At 33.3% G+C, this 15,828-nt stretch overlaps 3 protein-coding genes across 3 annotated transcripts; all 3 read right to left on the bottom strand.

Moving 5' to 3' along the window:
• Positions 1 to 127: 127 nt before the first annotated feature.
• Positions 128 to 3,922, bottom strand: LOC132165843 (MOB kinase activator-like 1A). Its single transcript, XM_059576524.1, has 7 exons — positions 3,662 to 3,922; positions 2,802 to 2,850; positions 2,588 to 2,696; positions 2,320 to 2,413; positions 1,474 to 1,607; positions 1,205 to 1,368; positions 128 to 328 (listed from the first exon to the last, which is right to left on the bottom strand). The coding sequence occupies exons 1-7, from the start codon at positions 3,685 to 3,687 to the stop codon at positions 260 to 262; spliced, it is 645 nt and encodes a 214-aa protein (XP_059432507.1). The 5' UTR covers positions 3,688 to 3,922; the 3' UTR covers positions 128 to 259.
• A 5,338-nt stretch (positions 3,923 to 9,260) lies between these two features.
• On the bottom strand, positions 9,261 to 10,095 carry LOC132166210 (auxin-binding protein ABP19a-like). The gene has a single exon (XM_059576991.1). The coding sequence runs from the start codon at positions 10,063 to 10,065 to the stop codon at positions 9,433 to 9,435; it is 633 nt and encodes a 210-aa protein (XP_059432974.1). The 5' UTR covers positions 10,066 to 10,095; the 3' UTR covers positions 9,261 to 9,432.
• A 2,743-nt stretch (positions 10,096 to 12,838) lies between these two features.
• Positions 12,839 to 13,477, bottom strand: LOC132166624 (auxin-binding protein ABP19a-like). Its single transcript, XM_059577472.1, has one exon. It carries the CDS (start codon positions 13,475 to 13,477, stop codon positions 12,839 to 12,841), a length of 639 nt encoding a protein of 212 aa, XP_059433455.1.
• Positions 13,478 to 15,828: the final 2,351 nt, after the last annotated feature.

Here is a 15,828-nt window from a genome sequence, read left to right as displayed (position 1 = left end):
TATTATTTTTAATTTTTTTGTGTGTAAATTGTTGACATACAGCTTGAGTTATTATGAATTTGGCTGGCATCCGGTGAAAAAATTCATATTAAATTAATTTTCAACCATTCAATACGCAAGAAATAAATAAAAGAAGGGGTCCTAAAAGAAGGCATCTCATTCCACAAAATTATATGCATATTAGAAAGTCACCAAAATATGTACCTAGCTAGACACTCAAACAAAGGGAAAAAAGAAAATCAAACAAAAAGAAGACGGATCACTGTAGAATAGACTCAACAAGGTCATACAAAGGTGCAAGCTCCCCTTTGTCGATCAAGCGGAATTCCTGCAGCCAATCCAAAAGCTATAAGGAATACAACAGAAATGCAAAGCATCCGACTGTCAATTTTGAACAAAAGAATTATAAGAAAAATTATGAAGAAATGAATACATGGTTGTCTCAGCAAAACTGTAACGATTCAGGAAAAATGCAAGTTACATCTGCGCTATCACTAAAAAATGACTAATCAAGTTACAATTAGAGTTTCCCGAAATCATTTATAAAGCTCAATCTCACTTAGTAATCAACTAATGTAGGACTTAGCACTTATAAATGCCTTCATAATCTACGCACTTTATGTGAGCTATTCATCTTCTTAATATGGGACTAAGGTGTTACCATCTCCTAATTTCCCTTAAATTCCTCATATCCTCTCGTCAGGAACACGTCATGCGGTACTCTAGTATATTAGATGACTCTGATACTATTTGTTATAAACTAAGAAAAACACTAGGCACGTATGCGCTATCATTTTAAAATGACTAGTCAAGTTGAAATTGAAGTTTCCTAAAATCACTTATAAAGTCCAGTATCACTTAGTAAAAAAGTAGTGTAGGACTTAACATTCATGAGTGCTTTAATAATCCACCTACTCTATGTGGTTTATATTCATTTTTTCAGTATAGGATTGGGGTGTTACACAAACTCTAACCCCATAAGTTGTTGGTTCCAAGCTTTAAAATTTGGTGTCGGATGCAGCATATGAAAAGACAAGGAGAAGGATCATGTGTATTACTAGAGATGGCATCTGCCCTCATAAACAAATACTAATTAGTTGCGATGGAAAGAAAGTAAATTCCCCATTTTCCTGTAGGCCACATGTTTCAAACTAAGATAAGCAAATTTCATAAGAAGTCAACAGTCTTGACACCATAAACTTACCCATGTAAAGAGAACAAAGTGTTTGAAGCAAGTGTTGAGATGAGCTTCTTCCTTCAAACTCACAATCTTCTGAAAATGTGTGTGATAGATGTGCGCATATACACGGAACAATCGCTTAAAAATTGTCTTGACAACTTCATGGAAATTGGATGGGAAGGGTGCCCCTGTAGCAAATAACATATAAATAGATTGATTCCCTGTGGTACAGAATAACTCAAATAAAACATAGTGCCAAGATCAAAAGAGTGCACCACTAGAACTTCACTCACCTATTTTTTGAGGAAAAATTGATTCATCATCTAGCTGAGCTTCAATCCAATCCATCAAATACTCGACATATTTTGGGGCAGACACCTCTAATGGTTTTTTAATAGTAACCCCATCCGCCCATCTATATTCATATCTGTGGAAAGTATAACCGAAATGAGTACTTGCATCATCAATATATGCAGGAAGAAGAACTTCCAAGTTCCAACTTATCAGTAGAGGTGGAGAAAATGATAACGACATGCTTAATTAAAAGTATCTTATCAAGGAAACACAGAAATTTTCTCTTTCAAATTTGAACTTTAAGCCAAAAGAAAATCCATTTCAGCTTTCAAAAATGCTTCTTTCTTTGGCCAGTCCTCCTGACAACTTCTGATTTGTCCAATAAACCTCCACTTTCTGTTTTAATTCGATAAAAGTATATTTGATGGGCACCAGCATACACCAGCATATTTTGTGCTCTGCAATCAGCCTGCATATACCTCCTATATCCACTTTATGACTCTTTTAGTGTCTGAACATGGGTATATTTGATGGACCTAAAACATTTCATGCCAAGATGGTCAAGAAATCTTGTAGGAACTAAGTTACATCTAAATCTGGCAAGTAATATACAGAGTGGTATATTAAGCTTGATAGTGAATAGCTTATATTACTAAATTGATCAAGACATGAGCTTTAAAGGCCGTTCACATATTAGTTTCTCTCTGACATGCAAATACAAAAGCTGATTCGTACATAGAGTTAACAAAAAAGTATTATCGAGGGACCTTGACAACACAATAAAGCATCAAAATTACACAACTAAAATCAGGAAGAGAATTTGGTTAAAGGCTCAAGAAAAATACTTTGGTCCTGCAGTCATTGTTGGACAGTTGACTGGAGTACAGAATTCAGTCAGAGTACCATGCAGAATGTTCACTTGGTTAAAGAAGTCCACCGCTGTAACACAAGAGAACAGGAAATAGTAGAACTCAAATGAAAATTTGTCTCAAAAAGATAATGAAAGAAAGAAAACTTGCAGAAGCCATCTTTCAACAAATTCCTATCTATGTCTACACGCACACACACTAACAGAGTCTATATAATCCTATATGTGCATTCCATTACACTTACTGTTTACAGCCAACCACTCATTAATATCTTCTCCAGGAGGCAGTCGTACGGCTTCCCTCAAATTCCCACTACCCAAGGTAGCATCAATATGTTTTTGAAGTTGAGCACCCTTTATTTTGTTAAACAGATACATTGCATAAGGCCAAGAAAATAGGCAAATTCTCAACAGAAAGATTATAAATAAATCTACATAACCAGAAAGCAGAACACCTACCTTACTTCCAGAGGGAGCATTCTTTTTAGGACGGAATGTTTTCTGGTTTCTGCATAAATCAAAGTTCGATGATACGTAGTAATTCAGATAGCAAAAAACGAAGAAGAGAAAAAAAAAACCTTCTAAAGTTAAATAAAAGTACTATGCATATATATAACGAAAAAGTGATTTCACAGGCAAGCTATCCGTGAGAAGAATAATCATATGAAACACAATCTCAAAGATTAGCAGCAGAAATTCCCTATATAAAGACAATGATATCATCCAAAGCAGCAAGTTCACGCAATCTGATGTACAACTCTAATGCATCTATTGCTGTACTAAATGTCGAAGTTAATCCCTAACATCATCTGCAGACTGCAGCAGCCAATGACATCATAATCATGTCTATATATATATATATATATAGACATGATTCGCGATTTTCTTTTTGTTAAATAATCTGAAATCTACCAAGACACTCAAGAAACCGGCTAGAATTTTCCTAAGCTGTCCACAAACCTCAGCAACACCAGCAAAGATTGGAGCTTTACATTCGTTACAGAAACAATTCACACCTCAAGAAACATGTCATATACGAATCATCGAAGTTTACAGATTCTACCTCATCCACAGCAACAATTAAAAAAAAAAAAAACTTACAAACATTCTGATTTCTATAATCAAAGCAAAACCCATGATGCTTTTCCTCAAACAAAATCTGGGATTGTCTTCGGACGGTCACTCAATCACACAACAAAGTAGTAACTCATGACAAAGTCGAAATGCATGTCCCAAATGAAACATGAAATAGAAAAACTCTATTTAAGGAAAACATAAAAAGAGTTGAATGAAAAATGCTATAATAAGCTAAAAGATACCTGCTTCCAAGGCCGAAGAGACTCATGGTGTTGCCGTCTCTCTCTAAAATTCAAGAGCCAGAAAGCAGGACCAAACGTAGATATATAGAAGAATATGTATATGCATATATATAGAGGCTTTCCATAATGTCTATATACTAAATACATATCTAGAGAGAGAAAGCCAGTTTTATAGAGAGAGAGAGAGATATGACAGACTGGCATGAGAGATGTCAAGCAGAGAGAGAGACCTCTCTCTCTCTCTCGCTCAGAGCCAGCCAAGCTCCCCTTCCTTTTGTTTTCCATTTGCCAACCTGTTCACCTGGCTGATTTGTTATCTCCTGACTTGTTATTTTTACTGTTTTGTCCCTGTCCTTCCAAATATTCCACCTCATGTAGTTGTTGTAGACTTGTAGATATCCCACTTGACTCCAATAATCCAATTATTTCTGTTCCCTACGTACACATACATATCTTCCTCTATTTTTTATTTTAAATAAATTATATTTTTATTTCACAATTATTCTATAATATTGATGCAATTTTAATTATTTTTTAAATTAATATTTATTAAAAAAAAATTAAGACTATTATGTCAGCATTATAAGATAAAAATATAGCATATAACATTACTTTTTTTATTTTTTTTTTATATTGTATTTGTTGATGGTGAAACATTAATTCCCTAAATAATTATTTATTTAAAGGGGTAAATACATAATTGATACATGAGATTTACTTTTGATCAAAAAAATTATATGAATTTTAGAATGAATTAACAATTATTTATTTACAGGGATAAATACATAATTGATAAAAAAAAAAAAAATCTAAAATCTGTTTGTTAAAATATTCTTCTTCTCTATTTTTTTTTTTTCTATTCTCAAAACAAAAACATTAAGAAAAACCCAAGTATATATATATATATATATATATATATATATATATATATATATATATATATATATAAAGTCCGATCACCTGTACTAATTATGTGTTTAATCCTTTTTATTAAAAAAGAAAAAGAAAAAGAAAAAGAAAAAGAAAAAGAAATTGCATATATTGCAAGAGATGCATAATTTGATACTTAGTGCAACATTGATTGATTGTGACTTGAGAGGTGAGCTCGATCTTCAAGCTAAACAAGGAGTATGCATAAGGAATTTAGAATTTTGGATAAGACCATGAATTATTACAAGGAAATTAGTGAAAAAAGGACAACTTTTGGAACAACAGTTTCAAGGAATCTTACCCTCTAAGCATCTCATTAGTTGGAGGGATGCAGGGATTTTAATGTGAGAGTGGGACCAAAACTTATACGCATCTTAGCTGTAGTGGGTATGTTGTTGTTATTATTATTTATTATAATTATTATTATTAATTAATTTGGTCCAATCAAGTTGGCTAGCTTGGGTTCTCAAACTCTCATTTTGGAAGGGAATTTTTTAATCATGGGAGAATGGCATATTGTTCTGATAGTCAGAGATATCAACCTGTCTCTCTCAAGGCATTCACAAATTGGAAGGCAATCAAAGTTGGCAGAAAAAGCTAATCTTACCGCGCATTTAATCGCCAAATGGGCCGCTTGAAACAATTTCTTCTCGCGAGTCTTTCTATTTTTCGATCTAAATAGTGGAAGGGATCACATAGAAGAAAAGGAAAAAAAAAAAAACCCTATTCTCCAATCCTACGCCAAATCCACTTTTTTAACCAATATATTTTGCATTATAGACAAAAGGGTTCGATGATTTTGATCAACGAGCTTAAAATCTTATGTTATCTATATTGAATAAAATGTTTTTAAATTGAATTTAATGTAAAAATCATATGTTTTATTAAAAATATACTTGAGAATCACATATATTATGAATATATGTCAATTTAATAGATTGAGTTGAAAAAAAAAAAAAAAAATCTTTTGATTGAATTTTGTGGAGAAATTTATCCCTTATAAGTTAAAACCTCAATTCCTAAGGCCCCGTGATTGGGTGATTGTGTGGTGTGAACCCATAGGCAAGAGCCACGCATTTCCAGCCCAAAGCCTAAGCCCAATAACACGGCCTGATCCCAGCGATGGGCTATGGAGATTGGAGAGGGCTCCCATTTCAGGTACGAATTTGGAAGACGGGAAGTCGTTTAGCGAAGGTGTGCTGTCGTCTAAAGTTGCAAAATCCTTTGCTTGAACACACACAGAAACGAAGGTTCTGCCAATGTGATTAGAAAGGGTTAAAATAATAAAATATCTACTTTAATGATTGTTTTAAAGTTGTGTAGCCTTTTTTTTTTTTTAATTTTTTTTTATTCAATATGGGAGAGGGGAAGGGGGAAGTTTTGTAGCCTTAGAATATATACTCTATCCTCCCATTTTCTTATTCCAGTCCATTTGGTGTAGAGGTGTCAATGTGGTTACAGTTAGTGATTATTGACAAAAAGCGCTAATTGTAACCACCTTAGCGATTATTAAATTTTACTAACCGCAAACATAAACGCCTAACGGTTAACTACCGGTTAGCGGTTAGTAAAACAAGTAACCGCCTGCTATAACCGCTTTTTCAAAATTGGGCTTTTTGGGTTTTTTATTATTTTTTTTTTTTATCATTGTAGTATTTTTTACCCTCATTTGTTTTTTGCATTTTTAGTGTCTTCTTGGGCCAAATTGCTATAAAGAGAGCCCATATTGAAAAATCAAAAATATTTTACCCCAAATTTACATTTGTACTTTAAAAAAAATTCTTTAAATATTAAATCATAACCTGTTAACTTTTTTTTTTTTTTAAAAAAAAAAATTTATTTATTTATTTTTTAAAAAAAACACACAACATATAAAACAAATGTTCAACACAACATATAAAAAAATATATATATAAAGTTCAAATAAAACATTAAATGATACAAATAAAACATATACTTTATCAATCCTGGTACATAACATACTCTCATTTGGTCCTCTAGCAAATGATGTGGACAAACTCTTAAGTCCTAAATTCAAAATGATCTAATGGTCATACACTCATACTTAAATTATATGATCATATTAACTCACAAATCACAATTCATATTAATTTAATAAAATTATCTTAGATCTAAGAATCTAAGATAGTGTGATATATGTTTTCTAAGTATAAAGTATTTAATAATGTTTTAATTCAATTGTGGTTATAAGTAACACATTGTTTAATTCAATTGTGATTATCATTGTACATGAATAATATGAATCATATGATTAATTTGTAAACTTATGACTTATGAGTTATGTCATATTATATATGTATTATTTATTATTATATAATCATATGATTTAATGATCAATTCATCATGTGATATAATCATATCAATTATAATGATAATATATAAATTACTAAAATTAGAATGATAATACATTAATACTTCAATTGTGGTTATAAGTAACACATTGTTTAATCCAATATCAATTACTTAATTTGATATTATACGAATCACATTATCATTGTACATTAATAATATGATTAACTTGAATAAAATATTTGAATTGTCATTGAATCATATGATTAAGTATTGATCTTATACATTTATATTATTCAATATGCATAATTGCATATATGTGTAATGTATAATTATAATTTATAACATATATGGACTTAGAAGTTGATAACATACATTGGAATTAAGTCTCTAGATACTTAATTGTTCATTGTTGTATTAGTATGAACTTGCATACTTATGACTTATGAGTATATTTGTATAATTTGTTATTATATAATCAAATAATTTAATGATCAATTGATCATGTGATATAATCATATAAATTATAGTGATAATATATTAATACTCAAATTGTGATTTAATTATCTAAAACAAAAATTTGATTTAATTATTATTAATGATCGATTGATTATGTTATATGTATAAATATTATTATAATTATAATTATAAAAATATATTATATAAAAAAGCGGTTACGCTAACCGTTAGGCAGTTATAGCGGTTAAGACGGTTAGCGGTTATAGTGGTTAGCGGGCGGTTAAATAACCGCCTGCATTGACACCCATAATTTGGTGTTGGAATGATGTGTTTCAATGATAGCTAGAATTGATGCCCTATATATCCTCCCCTGTTTAAAACATTTGTTCAACTTAGGAGGGATTCAGAGACAACTTGGAATTAATTGGAAATCATGTCATATTAAACAAGAACTAAGGTCGATTTGCTATATGTTAAATCACAGCTTATTTTAAAAAGTTAATTAATAAGAATATGTAAATTTAATTATTTAATTTAGAGGGAGTAATAAAATGACGGAAACATGGTTTAAACTCATGATCTCTAATTCTAATATCATATATAAAAATTTTTACCTTAAGGCTTTGTTTTTGTTTTGTTTTTTGTTTTTTTTTTTGTTTTTTCTAATTAAATAAGGAAAGGGTTATAGGGAGGGATTCTTCCCACTTCTAATCCAAACAGAAGAAGAAGTGAGTGGTCCTAAAAATGAAAAATGGGGTGGGCTCCCCAACAACAGACCCAAAACAGACTAAAACAGCGCAAAATAATTACAATAGTTAGAAAATTGGACAACTAAATGACCCGGTCCTCTCAAAGGGCCGTACAAGGTGGTTACAAAAGCAAAAGGGGCACAAATTAAGGCAAACCTATCTTAACCCCCATTTAGAACCAGCAACAACTACTGTGAAGAGGCTAAAGCCGAAAATGTACTGTCATAGTCTGATGTAGGGACTGCAAGAAAGAGTGGAACCACCACAAATTCGATTACAAAAATCTCTACGAAATGATCAAAACACCAAAGCCTAAGGAGACAACAACCCACAAAATCAACAAGCAGCAAACAACAACAAAAAGAGTTGCAAAATACAAGAAAAATAAAAATACATGGAAAAAAAAAAAAAGAAGAAGCAGGAAAAAGCCCATTGAATAGCGGCTGGAACAGAGCATAAGGTGGCAGGAGAGCTTTTGGCAATAGCTCGAAGTGCACGCGGCGGCGTGTGGTGGCTGGAACAGGGCGATTAAGACTTCGACGGGAAGCTAGGAGGATAGGCAAGACCTTGGTGGGGCGCGTTGGAGCTATGGAGGAACGGAGGTTGACAAATCTGACTGGGAGAATTTCGGAGCTGAGAACCACCATAGAATTGAGAATGGCGAAATTGCAGGGGGTGGAATGAGGCCAGAGGGGGCAGACCAGGCGGGGCGGAGTTGACCGAAGGGGGCAGAACGGCAACACCGCTGCTTAGGCGAAAAAAAAAGAAGAAATGGCGACGAAGGGGGGAAGGGAAATGGCCACGCTAGGTGGAGGGGAAGAAGGGAGGAAGGAGAGAGCAAAGTCTCTCCCTCCTCCCCCGGAAAGAACCGCACTGTGCGGAGGGAGAGCCTCACCGAGGAGGTGGAAAATGCAGAAAAAAAGGAGAGACTTCTCTCAGGAGAGAGAGAAGAGAGCGTTTAAGTCGTTTTGTCTTGAGTACTGCTTAAATTAAGGCTCTGTTTGTTTTTAACTAAAATGTTTTCCATCGAAAGATTTTCTTGAAAATTTTTAAATTAAGGCTCCATTGACTATTATTTTTCGTTGCACCAAACACCAAAAAATACAAAAAATATTTTCAAAAAAATCACGTTACGCCGAAATAAACGGAGCTTAATAAAAATATGCAAATTTAATTATTTAATCGATGCTTTAATTTCTTGGAATAGCTTCCACATATATGGAATAACACAAAACACGTCAAACTTGTAAAGCAATAGGTACGTACAATTACAAAGACCACTCATGGTACGCAGATCTCCAAATTAATTAAGACCTTAATTAATTAACCAGTGCCACCAAAAAAGGCCTTAAGCTTCTTAATCTGAGGAATGTCAAGGAAAGCTGTTGCTGCTATCAATTCAGAGGGAAAATCGTTTGAAAACAAAGATAAGTCCAGAATCTGGAGACCTGGATTTGCACTACTGAAGCTAACAAATACTTGGACTGGAGTTGCTCCGGCGTTCACTTGGAAGTGTAGTAATCCTTGGGGGAAAATCATGACATCACCTTTCTTCAGAGTTTTATAGTAAACCGTATTAGCCGAGGAAACAAACCCAGCGATGATTTTCCCTTCCAAAACAAGTATGGCTTCTGAAGCTCCAGGATGTGTGTGGATTGGCACAACTCCACCAGGCTCCATGTCCAGGCGAGCAAAAGAAAGCCCAAGCCCGTTCAAACCAGGAAACTGCGCCACAAATGCCGGAGTGACTGCCGCTTTATTAAAAGTACCTGTGGTGTTTGCGGCAACGCCTAGGCCGGAGAAAACAAAGTCATCCACCGTCACATTTGCAGCCTTCTTGCAAGCGTAGCCTGCGGGGGTGTCAGGAGCTGTTAAGTCGGCCACACAGAAGTCCTGCACAGCAGCATGGCAGGAGAAAAGGAGGAGAGAAAAGATGAAGATAATGGGAGATATCATCTGCAATATCGTGCATGTTTGTTTGTTTAAGCTTTTATGGTCTATATATATTACTCCCGATTGTTTTCGCTTAAAGCAACAGCAAAAAGAAAATATTCAGCGACAGACATTGAGCTGTAATCGTGACGTCGTGTGTGATCTTTCTTTTTCGCTTGCAAACGAATTATTTGCTAGCCGGGCGGCCACCTTCCACATGTGGCTGTTATATATATTGTTTTATTGATTTACAATATTAGAGTAGTGATTTTTAGTACACTGGTGTGCTTGAACAGTAAGCACGTCGATATTAAAATATTATTTTATTTTATTTATTTTTACTATTTAAATATTATTTTAATAATATTTTAATACTGGCGTGCTTACTGTTCAAACATGCTGGCGAACTAAAAATCACTACTCATAATATTAATGTTATAATTGATCTACCAGACAAAATAATAATATAAAGACAATAATTCAATGTTCCCGATATAAGAAATGATCTAGACCATCAACCATGCCGTCACTTTTTTGTTTTTGTGTGTGTTTAAAAAGAGAATTATATTAATTTACACGTAAAGAGATAACAAATGTCAAAGACCAGGACTAGAAGGAAACAAATATGATGATATCATAACAAACATATTAAGGTTTGAATTTCAGTACTTAATATGTTTAACACAAATTGGGGTTTATAAAATTGTTATCTGTCTTTTGATTATGAGAGAAACTGCTTTTTTTTAATAATATTAACAGAGTTGGATAACATTTATTAAAAAAGCATGTGCCGATTATATTAATTAGAGTCAGATTTGGTGGCTATATATATATGTCGATGCAATAGTCAACTGAATTTTGCTGCTAAAGTCTCATTTCATGGCTGAGTAGGTAGGTGGCCAAAAATGTCATCTTACTTGTGTAGCTAGTAATGGAAGTGATCAATGAATCATATGTACGTGGAATATTCGATCAATGAAGTGATTGGAAATTCTTGCAATGGGTGGCCAATGGCAGCAAGTATACCATCAGTTAGCCAATGATTTGACCTAGCTTTTGGAAGTACGTAGTCTGAGATAGATAGATTACCTTTCTTAATTGATATCTGATTTGCATTCGTGCCTTTAAGTAAGCCATACTTCTCGAGATGTAGAAAGCCCAACCACCTGAGTTAATAAGATCGATTGCTTCTGAAACAGAGGAAATCAACGTGTTGATTCTATAAATTTAGGCAGGATATCATTGAGGATATCAAAGGGCATGCTGATCATGAACTTAGGGGGAACTAAGATCGATTTTTCCCATCTACATACCCAAAAAGTTGTTGGCCACCTATCACCAAATAAGTTAATTAGGCGATTCAGGGCAGTGTTGTTTGCACTAGTGGTCGAATAAATTAAGGAAGATTAGGTGGCCGCCATAGGGTTAGACGTTTGTCTTTAATTGCTTTGATATATACCATAAACAAGTTAACACCCAATTGGAAGAATGGTTTGATTCAAAATATTAATTATATGTTCTTGGATACTTTTTTTTTTTTTTAAAAAAAAAATCAAAATGGTAGGCCGGGAAGACCAATTGTGGCTATCCTACCTAAGTGTGACCATAATAGCACTTACCCGTTGGGAACCGCATAGGAGAAGCCTAGGCGATAGGAACTGCAGGCGCTCCTCAAGTTCAACTGAACCATAGTCTGACCCAGCCCCACCAGGATATCAATGGAAACCAAGTGGCTAATATCAATCAGACATATATGGAGATTCTCTATTGCGGAGATTCAAAATCACGCCCTAGTACATGCTCAACTACTTTAGAGATTTCTTTGGGTCATTGAACTACCGTCCTTGATGGTAATCTTGCAATACTTAATACAAGAAGAGTTTGATATATAGTATAAAAATTTATGGCGGAAACATCATCACATATGTACACTATCATTATCTTTAACTAGCACTATATATATATATAAGCTCTGCTTTGCTGTTGTTTATCTTTATCTAGTGGGTGGCTTCTAGGATGACAACACATGTTAAGGAATAAGAACACATACATGACAATTTTATAGACCGATCGAGTTAGACTAAAAGAAAACTATGTTCCTTGTCACTGTTCAACTTGAGCCTGCTGAAACAAAAGTTATGATTCTAAATGGAAGGTAAAAGGAAATTGCTATTGGCAGTTGGAAACATACAAAGTGACTGTTAAGGTTATCATAATGTTAGTTTGACGCTTAATGATTTTAAAACCAAATCTTCAGAGGTCTGAATCATCATAATTTCTACTATGGTCATTGAAAATGGTCTCCAAACATTTCATTTTCGATATGTATTTATAAGGCGCGTAATTCCTGAATACAAACTTGCCACTTATAATTCTAGAGTTAATTTTGTAGTGTTCACATCCTACTCAACAAATATTTAGTTAAAAAACACAATTTTCTATTTAAAATAAAGAAATGTGGAAAAAAAAAACTATTTTAGCTAGTAAGTTTGTCAAGGGTGTACTTGGAATAGTTCCCACTTAGAATAACATATAGGGCCAAAAAAAAAAAACAAACCGTACACAAAAGACAGCTCGTGCATTTTATTCATCTGGCTTGATCAAAGGCAATTAATTCCCTTGAACAAAAATACAGAATTAATGTTGCTTTAAAAGACAGAAGGCACTTAGTAAGCATACAATTCTTCAAATTTGTAGAAGCAATATATATATATATATATATATATATATATATATATATATATATATATATATACAAATTAAAGCCATTCACAAGACTCTTCAATTTCTTAATTAATTAACCAGTGCCCCCAAGAGCGCCTTTAAGCTTCTTAATCTGAGCAGTGTCAAGGAAAGTAGTTGCTGCTACCAATTCAGTGGGAAAATCATTTCCAAACAAAGCGAAGTCCACAAGCTGGCTTCCTGGGCTTGGACTATTGAAGCTAAAATATGCTTCAGCTGGAGTTTTTTGGGCATTCACTATGAAGTGTAGTAATCCTTGAGGAAAAACGATTATGTCACCCTTGTTCAGAGTTTTATAGTAAACTTTATTAGCTCCGGAAATAAACCCAGCGGTGATTTTCCCACTCACAACATGTACAACTTCTGTAACTCCAGGGTGTGTGTGGATTGGCACAACTCCACCAACCGCCAAGTCCAGCCGAGCCAAAGAGATTCCAAGCCCGTTCAGGGCAGGAAACTCTGTGACAAATGCTGAGGTCACTGCAGCTTTAAGAAGATTTGAGGTGTTTCCGGCAACGCCTAGGCCGGAGTAAACAAAATCATTCACCGTCAACGTTTCTGGCTTCTTGCAAGCGTAGCCTATTGGGCTTTCAGGAGTTGTGAGGTCAGCTACACAGAAGTCCTGCACTGCAGCATGGCAGGAGGAGGAAAGCAGGAGAGAAACGATGAAGATAATGGGAGATATCATCATCATCACATACAAGATAATGGGAGAAAAGTTTGTTGATTTAAGCTTTTAACTATATAGGGCTTATTATATAGAAGTTGGATAATATTGTGGAACTTTTGGCCGTGGCAATTGGTTGCTTAATTTGCATGTGCCCATGCAGGATTTCACGGGCAACCGCAAGAAAAAACAATAGACATTGAGCTGTAATAATGTCCGATGTGATCTTTCTTTTTTGGATCGCTTGTAAACAAATTCGTTACTTATCGAGCAGTTTGAATTAGTCCCGTTTGTATTCCGCTTAAAATACCTTTTTTTTTTTTTGACAGAAGCTGAAAATGCTTTTTTGTTTGGTTGAATTACTCTCGATCATATTTTCTGTTGGTGATATATATACCTAATCAAGGATATTCCTAAATAGCCATTCATGCGAGTAATATGGGTAAATTATGACCTATATGGAAAACAACACCTATTCGGTATGAATGCTACCATATTGGCCAAGAATAGATCAAGCTGATCAAATAGCTCAGATAGCTATGTTCTCTCATTCTCTCCTCTCCCACGTTTATTTAGTTTTTTCGAAGAGCTTTTAATGACTTTAGGGTCGGAGTGTGTTCGGTCCCACATCTACTTAGTTTTCTCAAAGAGCTTTTACTAACTTTGGTGTTGGAGACTCAGTGGTGGAGCCAAGATTTTGGTTGAGGATGGTCAATTTTTTAATTTTTTTTAAAAAATTTTATGAATGAAATAAAAAAAGTTAATTAAAAATAGAGTAATGCTAGGTACATCTTTTTATCCTCCTAAAATTCTCCTAAAACTGATGTGGCTTTTAAAATCAACATTAAATTTTAGATAAATCATACTTGAATTTTGATGTAATGGTGATTTTGAAAGCCACATCAACTTTATGGAGATTTTAAGAGAATAAAAAGATGGTACCTAGCATTACTCTTAAAAATATTTGAAAAAATATAACTAATGAAATAAATAAAGAATTCAACAAAACTTAATTATTATTTAAACATATATATAAATGTAAAATACAATTTATGTTATCAAGCTCTTCGAATTTTAGTCTCTATTGATCAGAATTTTTTTAAAGAAATGATATACTAATAGATTTGTTATATAAATCTATCTCGATACGAGCTCATTTAAAATTTGATTGGAGGTCAATGAAATCATTGTTATTCTTTATATTCTTAAGTAACTACAATTACATATTTCATACAGTTAAAATCTGTAACAAAAACTATATATATTCATAAATAATTAATCTAATTGAGCAGTATAAATATAAAAACTTAATCAATATTAAAGTTTGATTATATACATAAAACATTTTAGGAAAAGGAAATTTTCAAAAAGCAATTGATTCGAACTGTTGAAGGTTTAAAGAAAAAAAAAAAAAATTGACAGACTAAAAGAACGACTTTAAAATTTCGTAGAATTCTAAATTGCAATTATTAATTTTACTTTGTAGTGTAAATGCCTTTTTTTATCTCTTGTTTTAAATTTGACATCTTAGAGGAGCCAATTTAAAAATGAGTCAAATATCAAATTCTCTGTATCTTTCTCTACCTTAATTAAATATTATTATTTTATTAGTTTTAAGCCAATCAAGAGAGAGAGAAGGGTAAAAAATAAGCTTAAAAATTATTTAACTTTAACTTTTTGGCTCTTGGAATGTAGGGAGCATCTTTTAGAATATAAAAAGCATCTATGACAAGAGTTAAATATAAAGTAGAGAAATGATCTTGTTAAATGAGTGTTTTCATAAATTTTGTTAGATTGTAAAAGAAAATCTAAATATAAAAAGCTCATTGTAAATGCTTTTATCTATGGAGACCTATACTTTAGGCCTCTTTTTTGTAGGCTCTTTTTTTCTTTTTTCTTTTTATTTTTTAACTATGCTGTGTTGTGCTGCTATACAGGGAGTGGTTTGGACTTTGGATTGATTTCGAGGAAAAAACAAAAAACAAAGTGGCTTGGACTAAGGTGTTTTTTTTAAAAAAAAAACTATATAGACTTTTGTTTTTAAAGTTGGTCCACCACACTTTTTTTTTTTTTTCTAAGCCCACCAACAATTTAAAAGAAAGAAGGGACTTAGCCTTACTGCCAGCGTAGTCCACAGTCAAACAAAGAAAACTAGAAAAGTAATTTAAACGTTGCGTTTGGTAAATGTCATCTGTCATCGTCTTCTTCTCTCTTTTCATCTAGCCTAAACCTAAAAGCTTGAAAAGTTGTAACTATGGCAGAAGTAAAAACACACCAGACGTCTCGGTGCTACTTGAGTGTTGCCTCTTGTCTGTGGCTGAGGGTGGGCAAACAGGGATCCAATGAATTTTCTACTGCAGTGAGAACAACTTTTAGAG

This window comes from Corylus avellana, chromosome ca11 (assembly GCF_901000735.1).
Source record: "Corylus avellana chromosome ca11, CavTom2PMs-1.0".
NCBI classification, from domain to species: domain Eukaryota; kingdom Viridiplantae; phylum Streptophyta; class Magnoliopsida; order Fagales; family Betulaceae; genus Corylus; species Corylus avellana.
Note: the sequence above shows the minus strand (reverse complement) of the source record. Positions and strands in the feature narration are given on the sequence as shown.